The sequence below is a fragment of the Heteronotia binoei genome, chromosome 15, assembly GCF_032191835.1.
Source record: "Heteronotia binoei isolate CCM8104 ecotype False Entrance Well chromosome 15, APGP_CSIRO_Hbin_v1, whole genome shotgun sequence".
In the NCBI taxonomy this organism is placed as follows: Eukaryota; Metazoa; Chordata; class Lepidosauria; order Squamata; family Gekkonidae; genus Heteronotia; species Heteronotia binoei.
Genome location: NC_083237.1, coordinates 27,704,499 through 27,721,504, shown reverse-complemented (window position 1 = coordinate 27,721,504; position 17,006 = coordinate 27,704,499). Strand labels below are relative to the sequence as shown.

Here is a 17,006-nt window from a genome sequence, read left to right as displayed (position 1 = left end):
GTTATGCTTGTCACACCCTCGCTCCTGGTTCCATCCCAATGTCTCCTGGCTCCACCCCCAAAGTCCCCAGATATTTCTTAAATTGGACTTGGCCACTCTAATTCCTAATGATGTGGTAACAATGTCTCCACTAAACATGTCTTCTGGCCATTTGTGACCAACTTGCTCCTTCTTGACAGCAAGAGCTTCAAAAGAAGGGCTTTATTAAGCAACCTGAATTGAAAGGCCAGTTTGTGGTCTAGAGAGGAAGGTTTTGCAGATGCTCCCCTTTGATAGGCTGTAAGTTTTTGTGGTCTGAAAGAATTACTTATAAATCATTATCTAGCTCCCAAATTAACTTTGATGTCATTTAAATAATGCGACTAAAGCATGACTATTTTGTGGGTTCAATGAGCCCTTTGAAGTTCTGCTCATTTGTCCCACTGATGATATTAAGGCAGATAAGAATAAAGCAGCTTGAATTGGTTTCTGCCTCCTGCTCCGAAGCTCAAGTAGGTGCCTTTATGGCTTTGTACCTGGCAGGAGGGCACAAGAAGCAAGCACCTGATGTGGCAAAACACCTTCAGCTGCTCCTCCCCACACTGGGAATCCAATGAGACTTGCTTCCACATAGAAGGTGGGCTGGGGTAAGTTTGGAAAGCAATTGAGTCCAGTTTGGTGCAGTGGTTAAGTGTGCGGTCTCTTATCTGGGAGAACCGGGTTTGATTCCCCACTCCTCCACTTGCACCTGCTGGCATGGCCTTGGGTCAGCCATAGCTCTGGCAGGGGTTGTCCTTGAAAGGGCAGCTGCTGTGAGAGCCCTCTCCAGCCCCACCTACCTCACAGGGTGTCTGTTGTGGGGAGGAAGGTAAAGGAGATTGTGAGCCGCTCTGAGACTCTTCGGAGTGGAGGGCGGGATATAAATCCAATATCATCATCTTCTCCTTCTCCTTCTCCTTCTCCTTTTTCTGCCTGTTCTCCACCCAGAGAGAAAGAAACTTTTAAAAACTCAGAGTGAAGGTTTTGTTCATTTCAAACCTCTAAAGAAAAAAAAATGCATTTCTTCATAATTATCCTTCCCGCCCTCCCCTATTTCTTCTTTTTCAGATTTTAAAGCTCTCAACAGACATCTTGTATTACTTGTTGGTGCATATTTTAATAATTTGTACTGCTGAGGAAGGCCCTGTGTCCACAATGTCTTTGCTTTTAATGAATTTTTAAAATTATTTGTAATGCATTTAAGCTCTGTTGATCTAATGCAGGGTTGGCCAAACTTGCTTAAAGTAAGAGCCACATGGAATAAATGCCAGATGTCTGAGAGCCACAAGACGTGAACATAAAGTTTTGAGAGCCGCAAGACATGAATGTCAGATGTTTGAGAGCTGCAAAATGGGAAGGAGGGTTGGAAAGAAAGCAACTTTAAATGCATTTCCCAAGCCACTGGCTGGCTTGGCTTGATGAGGTGATTTAAAGAGAGAAATGCCCTCTCCAAGCCAGTTGGTGGGGGAGAGGGGCTTCAAGAGCCACACAATAAGTGTGAAAGAGCCACGTGTGGCTCCTAAGCCACAGTTTGGCCACCCCTGATCTAATGTATGGAGCCTGTTAGTATTTATTCTGTTAAGAGGCTTTCTGTCGGCCTTCTTGGTTACCTGGTTTTTCTGGGCTGAAGTTTCTCCCCCTTTCTGTTTTGGTCTCTAGGGTGCTCCTGGACTTTTGAGCTGTTTTTTCTGCCGACTGATTCAGCTCCCCTCAATAACTACCTGCAAGCAAGTGCTTCCAGAGGACAAGAGCTCCCTTCTGCCAAACCAGGTTTTGCCCAAGGGCAGGATTGTCAAAGCCCAGGACATGTACAGCAAGGACCTGAAGTGAGAGGCCATCCCTGGCAAGTTGCACCTGCCATATGTGTTCTTTTCGTGCCTTTGAATGCTTGCTTGTTACCATATAATTAATGTTCCAAGTATGTGGAGAAGGAGGCTGCAGCAATCTTGCTTATCTAATGGTCATGGCAATGGGCCCATTCGGTTTGGGAGTGTAGCCATGACCTTGGAGCCAAAGAAGATGTCTCATGCCTCCGAGCGCTAACTTTCATGGAAACCAAGGGACCATGCCGTTGGGGATAATATTAGCCCATGCTTTTTTGTCTATAATAGCAATCACTTTGCCTATTGGGTCAGTCCTGGCAATGGCTTTCTAGCAGAAGGTCAATTCCTGTATTTGACTTTTAATAAATTCTAACCATATTCATATGGGCATGGATATGTTGGGTCAATAACTGGCAGAACATACATTCCTTCACCTTTCGGCTCTGTATAGGGTTCCCAGGCATATGGGATTGACCCAGACAAGTTCAGTATTCTCCCTGACTGTCTGGATGCTAAACGGATAAAATCCCAGAGATATAAGTGTTTTTTCAGTGTTTTCACCAAAGAGACAGTGAAAATACTCAATTGGGGAACTGACAAATACAAGCCCAGACAGCGCAAATCATGGTGTTTGTGCTTGGAGGAAGCAACGCCAAGGCAGGCCAAGCACAAAGAAGCAGCAGCCACCACTAATGCTTTGTATTGGGGCTTGGTGCTCCACCATGGGTAGTTTTGCACTTTTTGCCCTGGGAGGAGGAGAGGCAATGCCAACCTCATGTTTAGCAACAGAGTTCTCCTGGATTTATCTAATTAAAGGGTGATCTACAACTCTTCATTCTAATAATACAGAAGAATAAGGGGGTGAGTATGGTTCTTTGAGTGTAGTCAGCAAACCAGCAAACACCATCAGAAACTTTTTATCTTTTATTGAGATAAGAAGAATAAACTAGACAGAAGGAAATACAAGCACAAAAAAGTTAACCCTACAATTACCCTGAAAATAAATGCTAAAAGTATCAAAGTACTTGCTTTTTAGCAAGTAAGTTTTCAAAGCAAATCAGGTTTCAACTGGTTGTCTCACTGTTTTTTGGGATAATCAAAAAGCCCAAGGTACCCACCAAGAACATAAGAGAAGCCATGTTGGATCAGGTCAATGACCCATCCAGTTCAACACTCTGTGTCACACAATATTTATAGAGAAATACCAGTTCTTATCTTATTGCTAAATCTTGTGTTTCATAATTGTGATGCTATTTAGTTACATTCAGAACTTAATAGAGATAAAAGAATGTAAGTCTTGATTAGCTAACATAATCATGTGATATTACCTGGATAACTGATTCTTAACTAAATATGACAGAAACTACATATGAGCTCATCTGTAGGTGCACATGAGATACATCTAGGTAAGCAAGATAAGAAGGCCAATCTCAACTTCTAGCTTTTATTAAAAAGCAATTAATCTACTTTTTATTATAACTGGTGCAAGCTAACTATCCAAGATGAAAGTCATTTGAAACAGTGTTTGCAAACTCCGCAGATAAAGGCTCAGTGATATCATGGTTACTGCTACACAAGGGCTCTGGGAGCTTCTTGCTTTCCCAAGGAAGAGAGCCATAAAATGCACAAAGTGTCAGCAGTACTGGAGATGCATTTCTGTGAGGAGATAACCTTTTACTGTACCTACCAGGAAGAGCAAGATGGATAGCTGTCATTAACATATGAGCTGGGAATTGGGGCATGAAAGTCAAGCCCTTTTAAATCACTGAGAGAAGGAGACTCTTATCTCAGGAGGGAGCAGGCTCCCTACCTTTGGATTGGGTAAGGAACTTCCCACCAGCTCAGGCAGGAAGGGTCGAAAGGTATGAACAACCTGTCATAAGTGTTCAAAAACCATTGATCGGGGATCCAGTTAGTACCATGCCTAAGTCATGAACCCCCTTGTGCAAGTGAGATCTTGAGTGTTCTCTCTGCCTTCTGAAGCCTCTTCTGTTCTCATGAGGAAGAGAAGACTCAGAACCTAACTCCTTTGCTGGGAGGTGAAGGAAAGGGGGCTCCAGGAAATACTGTTGGGGGTTGAGAATGACTGTTCTAAGCCTTCTATAAAGGTGTGTGAATCACATCAGCAGAGTCTTTTTTTTAAACAAAGAGATAACCACACATTTATGGAATACCTTCCAAGACATTCCTTTTCTTTAAGGTAGTGATTATCAGACTGTAAGCCCTGGAGTTATTCAACAGTTCCATATTTACACTAAGTATTGGCATTGTGCTTTTTTTTGTCATTATGCATTTTTCTGCCAAAGACACCAATAGAACAGCTACTATCATAGGGGGAGGACTGCAAAGTTGGGATTCTAGCAAGGGAATTGCAGTGAATCACACAATAAAGACACAGATTTCCCTTCACATCTCTTAATTTGTAAGAGCATCCCATTCTGACATGATGCTTTCCATGTTATCCTCTCCTCAAAACTGAGGGGTACCTTCAAAACAGGCATTCACCCTCCTCTCTCTGCTTGGCAAGTGCTTCTGCCTCTTGCCCTCCCAAATTCCCTCTCTTTTTCTGAAAAAAAGAATGTTCACTCGCCAAAAATTCTTGTCTGCTTTTCCAACACCTTTGGCTGTTCTGGTGCTTTCTCCATCCCTCTGCTACATCAAAGGGAAACCTAATTCTTGTGAACAGATTTTTAAATTCAGTTTTCACCTTCTCTTTGAAGGATTTAAGCTGACTAGGGGCTTGGGCTTCCTATGTCTTCCAAGGGTGGAACAGGCAGGAGGGATGAGTGCAGTTTTGATCTGCAGGTGTCATTTTTGGCAACCTCAGACTTTCTGAAGTGTTTCTAAGGAAGACATTCAGTATCCCTAAGATCTTTCCTGAAAGTTCAGGCTGTACATGTTTTGATGGTGGCTTCTGAAAAAGCTGGGTAAATTTTTTCAGCAAGGATTCAACAGTTCGCATTGCTTGGTGGTATCTCAGGGTAAGGAGATATACACCACCACCACTCTGATTAGAAGTCCTACTCAGGGCTTTTTTGTGTGAAAAAAGGCCCAGCATGAACTCATTTGCATATTAAGCCACACCCCCTGACATCACTATTGTTTCACACAGGGCTTTTTGCAGGAACTCATTTGCATATGAGACCACACACCCCTGACACCAAGCCAGCTGGAACTGCGTTCCTATGTATTCCTGCTCAACAAAAGCCTTGGTCCTACTTGTGGAGAATGTACAAACAGGCTTTTCCTTCACCAGCAAGCAAGCACAGTTTGGCCATAAAACATTTCAACGGGTGAGAAGCAAATGAATCCAGGCAAAGAGCTTGAAGTACCAGGGAAAGGATGCTATAAGGCCAGGGAGAGGGCACCAAAGCCAACGCAGCTAGGAAGGGTGGGTCCTCCTGACACAAACTCATTTTCATGTATTAAAGCTGAACAGCAACAACATCTTTATGGCAACTCTTTTCTTTGAACCGTGTCTTTATCGGATGATAGGATTTGGAATAAGAACAGGCCCAGTTGTTGGTCAAGGGGGATCCAGCAGAAAACATAGACAGGAAGCATGTAATGAAGTTTGAATAATGACTTTGAACCAGTGATGGTTGTACTCTTAGCTCTTATCCCCACCTGTCTTTGTGGGTCTCCTGACTGCAGGAGGAGGGTCCTTCATATTTTGAAGATCACTTGGGGAAGTGTCAGGACCCATCGGATACTTTATTCCAAAGCCAATTTCAGCTCCACCAGTAATCAGAAGGTCCAGACCAGTGCAGAAAGTTGCATCAGTGGCAAGGAACAGAATACCCAACGCCACCTCTTCTGGGGTCCCCAAGCGTCCCAGTAGCTATAAATGCGTAAGAGAAGAGAGAGAGATTTAGAATTCTATATTCATCTAACATAAGAAAAGGTCATGGGGTCTCAGAAGCTAAATCTGGATAAGGCAGGGTTCACTAGCTGTAGAATTCAGGTTTCTTGGGTGCAGAATTCTAATTTTCATTTTTCTCCCCTGCCAGTGTATATATAAGAACATAAGAGAAGCCATGTTGGATCAGGCCAATGGCCCATCCAGTCCAACACTCTGTGTCACACAGTGGCCAAAAAACCCAAGTGCCATCAGAAGGTCCACCAATTGGGCTAGAAGTCCTCCCACTGTGCCCCCCAAGGACATACTCCTACTTATTATGACCACCTTAGATGTGGTAGAACTTGAGCTGCCAAGGCTGGTTTGGGAGATCTAGAGTCTGTGCCTGGGGGGGAGGAGCAGGGAAGAATTTTGGGAAAGGAGAGAGCTCAGTGGGGATTCTTCTTCCACAGGAGATAAAGAAGAGAAAGAAGATCCACCCTCTGGGGACACTCTAGGACAGGGGTGGCCAAATTTGCTTAACGTAAGAGCCACATAGAATAAACATCAGATGTTTGAGAGCCACAAGAGAGAGGGAGGGAGGGAGGAAGGAAGAAAGGAAGACAAATAGATGGGTGTGGGAGAAAGAGGTGAAAAGAAAGCAACTTTAAATGCATTCTCCAAGCTGCTAGCTGACTTGGCATTGAGAAGTGATTTAAAGGGAGAAATGCCTTTTCCAAGCCAGCTGATGGGAGGCTTTGAGAGCCACACAATATGTGTGAAAGAGCCACATGTGGCTCCCAAGCTGCAGTTTGGCCACCCCTGCTGTAGGACTTCTGCTTCCCATACCCTGCAGAGCACAGACCTTTGTAGCCTGGAGAGCAGCTGTCATTCTAGGAGAACTTCAGGCCCCACCTTGAGGATGAAAACCTAAGGATGAGCCATTCATCTGCAGCAGCAGCACCACTCCTGTTTCCCCACAACACACTTGCCTGAAAACTTTCGCCTTCCTGGATTACGGCCTTTGGATTCTTAAAACAGTTTGCTTTGCTTTCCCACAAAGGAGTCCAGGTATTACCTGGTGAGATGCTACAAATGAAAATGATTAAGAATTTGTGAGATCAGGGGCATCATGAAACATCAAAAAATGTGCCCTAAAGTGAATGAGTTTAGAAGACATGTTTTTCCTATTAAACCTAGAAAGACAGCAATTTCCACAATAAATTTGCAATTTAACACACTGCATACCCCATTAATTATTCATTTCTACACTCCAGGAAAATATAGCATGAAGTGCAGCCTCTGCAGTTTCAATTCACAACGAATTAACAAATCATTTTTTTTAAAGACACAAGAAAAAAAAAATAGCAAAAACTCCAGGATTCTGCAGACTCCTGGGGTGACTTTAGTAGTCATTCACATTCAGTTTCTTGAACTGGCACTGAAAGTGTTTTCACCACGTTGTTGCTCCTTACTTTACAAGATCAAAACTGGGGTTTTCTGCAGATTCGGATCTAAAGCCACCTAGTGGATGTAGTACATAATAACAGACCTATTGAATTCTCAAAATCAATCCATAGCTAAGAATTGCTGGAAACCACTGCAAGTGTAAAGTTAAACTTCAGAGAAAGTGAGGAGCAAAATTTTGAATATAAATCCAATAATGCAGATTTTTAGCACGCGAATTTCATGCTCAAAAAATCAGAATCGACAATGAGTGTAAAATCAGCCAGAATCCCATTTTATTTTAATTAATTTACAAAGCTGTACTTTTCTTCTCACCTGGGGAAGACCTGGGGAAGGCCCTAACCCCCCACCCCCACCATACACTCTGACTGATTTCCCACTCACCCTATGCTGCTCTGATGTTCCTCTTTTCAGCGCGGCATTCTTCAGATTTCCCACTAACTGCCCTGGGGCTTTAGCTTGCGTCGGCATTTTTGTGCAGTAAACAGAAACTGCTAAAATCAGTTTCTTGTTGCAAAAATGCCGACACAAGCTGAAGCCCCAGGGCAGATAGTGGGAAATCTGAAAGATGCCACGCTGAAAAGAGGAACGTCAGAGCGGCAAAGGGTGAGTGGGAAATTGGTCATACTTTATCTGTAAGTGCAGTGGTTTGGGTATCTGATATCACCAAAGGCAAAACAGATTATTCCAATGGAATTGAAAATAATGAGATTCATTTCTAAACTGTAATTTTAGAAGGCACTATGTTTTCTACCTAATCTATTCCTTCTCATAAACCACACTATCTGAAAGGGAAGAGAAATTTGTGGACTTTATACTTATAGCTTCTCCAGAAAAGTTAACCCCAGCCCATTAGTCTGGGTGTTACCCTCTTTCAGTACCAATTACCTGTTATCATTCCTTATGTTTTTCCCTCTGCTATCTTATTAGTTATTTAGCAAAAAAAAATTGCCTATGACTCCTGGCGTTGGGCTATGAGGGACCTGTTGTTCTTTCCTGAGAGTATTCTGCAAAGGACACTGTGAATTGAGGGCTCTGTATGGATGATAACCACTTTTACCAGTTGACTCGTACTCCATATTTGCTCTCGTCGATGGCCAGGGCTTTCGTCATTGCAATCACAGCACCCTGAAAGGGAAATGCACAACAAGATGGGTTGCCAACTGACCAGAAATGGTTTGGCCTTCTCTTATGCCTTTGACTGCATTCTGATGTGAATAAAGAGGAGGTTTTCTAATGAGATGGGCTTAAATAATGCCTACAATCCAAGCGGCTACTAAGCTTCTCTTAAATGAAAAGGGTATTTTTCTTAAGTCCTGTTGGTCACCCTAGTGAGGACAGGATGGAGGCTGGTGGGCCAGACTGTCTCATCCTTCAATGTTGACTTTCATCCCCTGAGTCATCATCACCCCCACAAAGACCTGTTCCCTCCAGATATGAAAAAATGGGAGGGGGGAGTTGAAATCTCTATTCAAGGAAGAGGGCATTTCTTGTTCTCTAGGTAGCTGGCAATCCTATTTGCGGTTCTGGGGGAAGGATGAAAGATGCAGGATGTTTTTGCCTTTGAGACTCATAAGTTTTTTTTTCACTCTGATAACAAGAAGAAAGCAAATGGAAGTTCCATGAATGCTTTACCAGTTATGGATGGATTTTAGCCTTATATATGAGAATTGCCAGCTGGCCTGGGGAAAAATAAAACAGTCTGGACTCTTCCTGACCCTTTAGGAATGTGATTCATGAGAGTTCGCAGGGAAAGTTCTTCAAATCACAGAGATGGGTGGCACTGTCACCAGTTATCTTCTCACTGTGCAAACCTTCATCTGCCAATCAAGCTACTCTAAAATTCTCAAGAGCAGAAGCATTCCAAAAAAATGGCAACCAATTTTGTCATTGGTTAGCCTTACCTTGCTCACAGTCGCTGACAGAAAATCCTTCATCCCAATAGTACCTACAATGCTCCCCACGTTAATGATGTTTCCTTTCGTTTGCCGTAAGTAGGGCAGTGCATACTGTACATGCAAAATATAAGGAGAAATGATGTGCTTCATCTCAAAGGAGTACAAAATTGCTGTGTGCAACTGCAGACCGTTACATTAATCCATGTAGTTTAGAGTTGTCCACTGGTAGAGCCCCTCCCCAGTTGGCCTAGCAGAAATCCTGGCAACTGGAGATGGCAGGGATGAACCCTTTGGGTACAAAACTGGTCCTCAGTTGCGGAGCCATGGAGTTCCCTCATCATATTCATTTGGGTGGCAGCAGCGCTGGCCCAAGGGCACATGGTGCCCCAGGCAGCCGCCCCACCCCCGCCGCTGCCCCCCCTGCAGCGCTGCAACGCAGCGCCGCTCTCCATCACACACACACCAGGGGGCAGCACCAAGGTTCAGTGCTCGGCAGGCCCCTCCTTCCCTTCCCTTCGCCCCCCCCCCCCCGCAATCAGTGTGCATGGCTGAAAGATAAGATGCATGTTTTGTTGCAGCCGGTACGGCCCAGGGAAGGCACGCTCTGATTGCGGGGGGGGGGGGGGAGGCTACGGGAAGGGAAGGAGGGGACTGGCAGGCACTGCACTTTGACGTCGCACTCTGGGGGGTGCAATGGAGCACTGCGGGGGGCAGCAGGGGGAGGCAAAGGGATGCTCTGATTGCACTGGGGGGGCAAAGGGAAGGGAAAGGAGGGGCTGGCAGTGGGGGCAGGCAGAGGAGGCAGGAAAACTAGGCACCCCCCCCCACCTAGTCAAAAGGCCAGTAAGTCACCTGCTGCCCAAAATCACATAAAATTGGAGAAAGAGTGTCACGGGCTTCTCCAGGGGTTAATAAGGGCTGCTGGGGGTATGGCAAAGCTCCTGGTGGCTGACTGGCTGCCCACTCTCCTAATCCAGGGATTGTTATGCAGCTGCACCTACTATTCAATGGATAAGGTAGGTGGGGAGGAGGAGGGGGGGGCGCTACTGTGAGCTCCTGCTGAATTCAAGGCCTGGGCACAGGGAATCTGCTTAGACATTAGAAACACTCACCTTGGATAATAACAGACAGCTCACAACATTGACTTCCATGATGTTTTTGAAGTCTTGGGCAGCCATGTCATCTATCGATTCTCTATATGCTTTCAAGAGGATAGAGATGGGAAAAGGTGTTTCACAGAGGACAGAGCCACAAAGGGAGGGAACACAGATCCACCCCCACAATGTGCTGATGGATTTCGTCATAATAATAATAATAATAATAATAATAATAATAATAATAATAATAATAATAATAATAATAATAATAATAATAATAATAATAATAATATTCTTTTGAGTAAAACCATAAGCAAACAAAATAATCAGATCATATGGATGAAAGAGTAGCCCTACAGGATCTGACCGGTAGTCCAGCAGGCCATGTGACTCTGTGGAAGACCATGTGCTCCGGAAGGCCAAAGCCTCTTCCTGTTACTGTGCTTGGGTTGCCAACCAGGCTACGGAAATCAGTTCCCCTGGAGATAAACAGCTGCTTTGGAATAAGAAGAAGGTTTTGGTTTTATACCCTGCTCTTCTCTACCCAAAGGAGTCTTGGAGAGGTTTACAGTCACCTTCCCTTCCTCTCACAACAGACACCCTGTGAGGTAGGTGGGGCTGAGAGAGCTCTGAGACAACTGTGACTAATCCAAGGTCACCCAGCTGGCTACATGTGGAGGAGGAAGGGGGAACCAAACCCACCTCTCCAGATTAGAGTCCACCGCTCTTAATCACTATACCTCCCTGGGCTTTATAGCTTTATGTCCCAGTGAGCTCCCACTTTCCCCAAGCCCCCTCCTGAGGCTCCACCCCTAAATCTCCAGGAATACCCCAGCCCAAAGTTGGCAACCCAATACAGTCCCTTGCCAATGGTCTTCAGAGAGTCACAAGCTCTGAATATGGCAGTTTCATTTCCCATCATAGCTCATTGGCATTGATGGACCCGTCCTCCAGGAACCTACGTAAGGCTCCAATTAATCAAGAGGCCATCACTACATCCTCAAACAGCAAAGTCCAAAAGTTAGTTCATCTTTAAGTGAAGAGGTACTTCCTTTAGAAGCGGTTAGTGTGAGAGACATAGGGCCATGGGGAGGCGAGTCCCCAGAGCTTCATCTAAATCTGCTGTGCTATTAGGCCACTGCAATTTCTTTAGTTGCTTCGGAAATAGCTGCCTGCAAAGTTATAGTTCCTCAAAAAACCTTTTTGGACGAATCCATTCTGACTTCTGAACAACAACAGATGCCTTCCCACCCAGACACAGACCTCCCAGAGATTGCTCCTAGACTCCTGAAATCTGAAAATCACTCACCATCTGCAGCGTTGTTCACCAGACAGTCCAGGCATCCGTAGCGTTCTAGAGTGACCCGAATCAACCTCTGCAGGAACAGGGAGGAAGAGAAATGTAAAGCAAAACAACGATAACAACAGCATCAAGAGTCCTCCAATCCCAGAGCTGCAACTGACCATCATTACAACTGTCTTGGGCTGCATCTGTTCCAGGAGACAGGGAAGAATGGGTAGCAAAGGAGCCTGGAGAACGGAGGAGCTGTAATAACAGCTTCAGAACACCAACAAGCCTTCTTTGCACTCACTTTTATGAGGCTTCCTTTGCACCCACTTTTATGAATTCTAACGTTGATGTTCTGAAGCCGTTATAACTGCTGCACTCTGGCATTCCTTGCTGAAAAATATATGCATACCGGGACAAAAAAATTATATGCTGCCCTCATCGATTTGAAGGGTGCTTTTGATTCAATAGATAGAGCCCAACTATGGATTAAGCTAGGTTACCTGGGAATGGACCCTCATCTGCTGTTTCTCTTGAGGAAACTTCATTCTAATACTTTTTGCCAAGTGAAATTTTCTTCTAGGGGTGACTTGACTAGCAAAATCCCAGTGTTAAAGGGGGTTAAACAAGGTTGCATGCTGGCCCCGCATCTTTTTAATTTATTTTTAACTGACCTGGCACAATTTTTGAACCCTATTAATGGTCATCCACCTAAACTAGCAGGCTGAGCGGTCCCCTTATTACTTTATGCCGATGATACTACCATCCTCTCTTGCACAAGTGTGGGCCTGCAAAGGTATTTGAATGCCTTCTATGACTACTGTAATTGTAATTCACTCTCTATCAATTATGCCAAATCTAAAGTAGTTGTCTTTTCAAATTGCTGGAGCCCACAGAGATGGTTTATTGGCAACTCAACAGCTGAGTAAACAATTTTTTTTAAATACTTGGGGGTCACTTTTAATCATAAATTAAGCTGGGTTTCACATTGTAACAACACCATCAACTTGGCTAAATATTAGGCTGCTCAAATTAAACAGTTTTTCTTTGCAAGGGGCAACCAATTAGTTCCAGCAGCAATTAAGGTGTTCAAAGCCAAAACGCTAGCCCAAATTCTCTATGATATCCCTATATGGATCTCAGCATTTACCAGGAAAGTGGAGGGCATTCAAGCCACATTCTTTAAACAAATTCTTGGTATGCCAAAATGTGTGTCCTACTTTGCTCTCTGCTCTGAAGTGGGTCAGTCTTTGGTGGAGACAAAAGCCTGGATTGCAGTGTTTAAATTCTGGCTCAAAATTCACTTTAGAACAGATCCTAACAGCCTTCTTGATTGTATGAAAAGAGACTCATATATTTCATCCTGGACAGCAGTGCTTCTGTCCAAACTTAACCAGTTGGAGATAGAGGTTGATGATTTTTTTTACTTCTAATGAGTCACGTATCTTCAGATGTATTAAATTGAGACTGTGGGAGTTGGAGGAAATGAAACTACGGCCAACAGACCCTTATATTTGCTCCCCAGCTTCCTTAGGTCTTTATGCTTTCTGCGGCAAAATGCCCATTATCTATCAAATTTAACCATTCCAAGTCATCGCAGGGCATTTATGTTGGCTAGACTAAATGCGTTTCCCTCCAAAGTTTTACAAGGAAGATATCATCGAGTCCCTTTAGGCGACAGACTCTGTTCCTATGGAGCGACTCAATTCAGCATATATTGCTTGATTGTTCCTTTTATCATAATCTCTGTAAAGATTTATTTTGTAAGCTTTCTTTCTCCCCAGATTTGTCGATTCTGTCACCCTGTTATTATTTATTGAATGATACTGAGGGGAAGGTTAGCAAGGCTATGGCAAAATTTTTGGCTGACATCCTTAAATTTAAATCTGACCATGAATGAATGCATCCGTAAGCTCGGTTTCATTTTGATTTTATCTCCAATGTTTAAATTTTTATATTCTGTGTATTTTTATTTGCAACTGTTATGCCATTAAAGGTTTGGTATGGTGTACAGAACTGCTGTTTGGAAATAGGAAAGAACTGATATAAAATCATATGGCACTTTTCTTCAGTGGAATCAGCACAAGCACTAGTACTTTAACCCATCCCACAGGAGGGGGGGGGGAGTTACTGAAGTCTGAAATAAGCTACTGAAGTCTGAAACTGACATGCTTACATGGGACTGAATGGACTGGGACTTTGGTTGTTATAATTTATGTTTGACTGCTTATAATTTACTGTGAAAGTAATGAAATATATGTAGCATTGAGATAAAAAAATTATTCTTCGGGCTGATTCACTTTCAAGAGAGTTTTAGAACTAGGTTTAACAGTAGCAAATTCTAGTCTTTGGGACTTTGTTAATCTTGCACAGTTTTTTGTTTGTTTGTCCTAGCACCCATCTTAGCCAGATTGTGCAAACAAAGAGTAGATAGGCTGTTGCAGCAAGATCAGACTTCTCCCTCTCTTAATTTCACTCCCTCTTTCCCACACATTTCTCAATCATTTCTGTCTCCCTTCACCTAATTTTTCCATGTACCCCCCCCCCCCCCTTATTTTCACTTAGTCTCAAGACATTTTCACATCTATCCTGCTTGGTGACAGAATGTATTTAAGAGTATCAGCATAGCAAACCATGGTTAATATTATAGAAAAGATGGCACTGGGTTTGTTGGGCACTGTACATTGCACTGGTTCTGCTGGGCTTGTAAAAAATGCCCCCTCTCATTTCTACTGAAGAGATTCTCTGAGTTTGACTTTAGTCCTTTGGAAACAATGGAGGATGGGGGCACCGGTCCTGGGGGGGGGGGAGTTGTGTGCTTCTTAACATCCAGTGCACTGAAGGTTGTGATTACTATTTGGGAAGGTAAGTCAAGTCCACAAGCACTCTGCCTCTTTACTGGGCCCAAATTTAGCCCATTCCACTGCTAGGCCTCCATGTCACAAGCAAGGAACCAGGGAGGACCTCTACAGGCTGCCACCACTCTGGTATAGGTCTGTCTGAGAGAGCTCAGAGCACCCACTTGACCCCTGTGTCTTCTCTCTCAACAAGTACCTTTTATCGGTGACTGAAGAGACATGAGGACCCAGGCAGTCTAATAACAATAAGCTTATAGTAAGTTGTCAAACAAATGGGTTGGAATTTTTTTTAGTGCAATAGTGACCATGGAAAAAAGCAGTAAAGGTGGTACAAAGAAAAATAAAAGCCCTCATGCCACTAATTATATGTTCTCTCTTTCTAATTCCAACTGACTCACCACTCTCCACCTGCTCTTAGCCTACCTTGATGTCTGACTCCTTGCGAACATCACAGACCTGGAAGCAAGCCTCCCCTGGGCACCCAGAAACCTGCAGCTCCCTCTGAATCTCTTGTCCCTTTTGCGCTGCAAGGGGGAAGAAGAGAGCAGTTGCCAGAAGAACAAACCTTCTAATCCTGCCTCCTCCTGGACAGGGATCATTTTGTAGAAAAATAGGTGGTGGAGCTCATCCAGGGATTGTTATGCAGCTGCAATACTATCCAATGGACAAGGAGGTGGAACTCTCAGAAGGAAGAGGAGGTGGAACTCAGAAAAGTTCAGGAGCTGTGCTCCTGTGAGCTCCCACTGAATCTGAGGCCTGCCTCCGGACCAGAAATTCCACACTGGTCACCTATCTGTTCCTGGGGACAATCCATGCAGTTCTGGTTCTTACTGTCAGGGCTATCAATAGGCTGGAGCCAGGATCACTGAAGGCTACCTCTCCTCATATTACCCATCTCCCCACAAGTTAAGACCTGCTTCAGAAGCCTGCTTTCTGTGCCTGCAGAGGTGATGTGGGTGGAGATCACAGAAAGGGAGTTTGCAGTGGAACCTGAACTACGATATGCTTCCCTCCTGTGGGCCTCACCTAGCCAAAAGAATTCCTTTTACTTCAGCTTTTAAAGAAGAATAACAATGGATTTATACCCCACCCTTCGCTCAAAGTCTCAGAGCAGCTTACAATCTCCGTCCCTTCCTCTTTTCACAACAACAAGGTTGGTGAGGCTGAGCGAACTTTGAAAGAACTGCTCTTGAGAGAACAACTCTGGCAGAGTTATGGCTGACCCAAGGTCACCCAGTTGGCTTTTATGTGGAAGAGTGGAGAATCAAACCCAGTTCTAGTCCAGATTAGAGTTCATTGCTCTTAACCACTATACCACAACTGGCTCTGGATTTGTTCTTCTAAAATGGTTTTTAACAATCTGCTTCTAGCCTGAGGCCTATTTTATGAAAATCATTTTAGGCTGCTAAATGTTTTGTTTTTTGTAATTCTCTGGCTGGGCTTTTTAATCTTTTGTGACAAAATAAGGGGAAAGGAAGGAAAGGTCCCCTGTGCAAGCACCAGTTGTTTCCGACTCTGGGGTGACGTTGCTTTCACAATGTTTTCATGGCAGACATTTTACAGGGTGGTTTGCCATTGCCTTCCCCAGTCTTTTACACTTCCCCCCCCAGCAAGCTGGGTACTCATTTTGCTGACCTCGGAAGGATGGATGGCTGAGTCAACCTTGGGCCGGCTACCTGAACCAGCTTTTGCTGGGATAGAACTCAGGTCATGAACAGAGGGCTCAGATCACAGTACTGCAGTACTGCTGCTTTACCACTCTGCACCACGGGGCCACTGAAACAAACAAACAAACCCATAATTGTTATGCTTTGCTATAATTTTATTACGTTTGTAAGGTGCCTCAAGAAAGTTTTCTATGGAGGTGACATATATACCTTTTTAAATCAAACAAGGAGCCTGCTTGTAGTTGGGCAAGGAGAATTGTTTTGGACTCACCTTCAGATGCTTTGGAACAGAAGACCACATTGGCTCCCTGGTGAACTGGAGGGCAAGGAAAGAAAGAAGCACAAGGCAAAATTCAGAGACTTGGCACACAGAGAGATGTACATCACAAGGTTTATTGACTGGTTGTAATTATCAAATAGATTTTTAGTGTTCTGAGTTTTATAAATGTAAGCTGGCCTTAAGAGGTGTTTTGACCTTATGATGGTCTTTGACCATAATAAAGACTGACTGACAAGGCTAACTTCCTTCATATCTTAATGACTAAAATCCACATTTTGTGTGTGTGTGTGTGTGGGATAATTCTTTTACTTCCTAAGTCTTCCTGGCAAATTCACCTCACCCTGTTAGCAGAAATTGCCCTCTCCTCCATACCCACTTATCTCCATTCTTACCAAATTCTTTCACAGTGGCCAGACCGATGCCTGAGGTGCCGCCAGTCAAAATCACCACCTTGCCCGGATAACGCAGTAAAGTTTCCATGACTGCTGTTTGCCTCTGTTGCTCTTAATGACTAAAATCCACATTGAATTTCAGTATATATACCCTACTGGGTGGAGCAATGGAAATGCTGAATTTGGGGATATTAAGTGCTGGCTGGAGCAATAAAACTGCTGAACTGGAACACTGGGAGGAGGGAATGTAGCTACTTTGGTGACTGATCCAAATAGGCAGCCGTGTTGGTCTGAAGTAGTAGAACAAAATAGGAGTTGATTGCACCTTTAAGACCAACTTAGTTTTATTCAGAACGTAAGCTTTCATGTCTGAAGAAGTG

General features: G+C 44.0%; 1 protein-coding gene across 1 annotated transcript; it reads right to left on the bottom strand.

The window, feature by feature from the left end:
- Nucleotides 1-5,451: 5,451 nt before the first annotated feature.
- On the bottom strand, nt 5,452-16,724 carry LOC132583336 (17-beta-hydroxysteroid dehydrogenase 14-like). Its single transcript, XM_060255000.1, has 9 exons — nt 16,627-16,724; nt 16,226-16,270; nt 14,711-14,811; nt 11,451-11,517; nt 10,157-10,245; nt 9,051-9,155; nt 8,207-8,274; nt 6,672-6,768; nt 5,452-5,682 (listed from the first exon to the last, which is right to left on the bottom strand). The coding sequence occupies exons 1-9, from the start codon at nt 16,712-16,714 to the stop codon at nt 5,452-5,454; spliced, it is 891 nt and encodes a 296-aa protein (XP_060110983.1). The 5' UTR covers nt 16,715-16,724.
- Nucleotides 16,725-17,006: the final 282 nt, after the last annotated feature.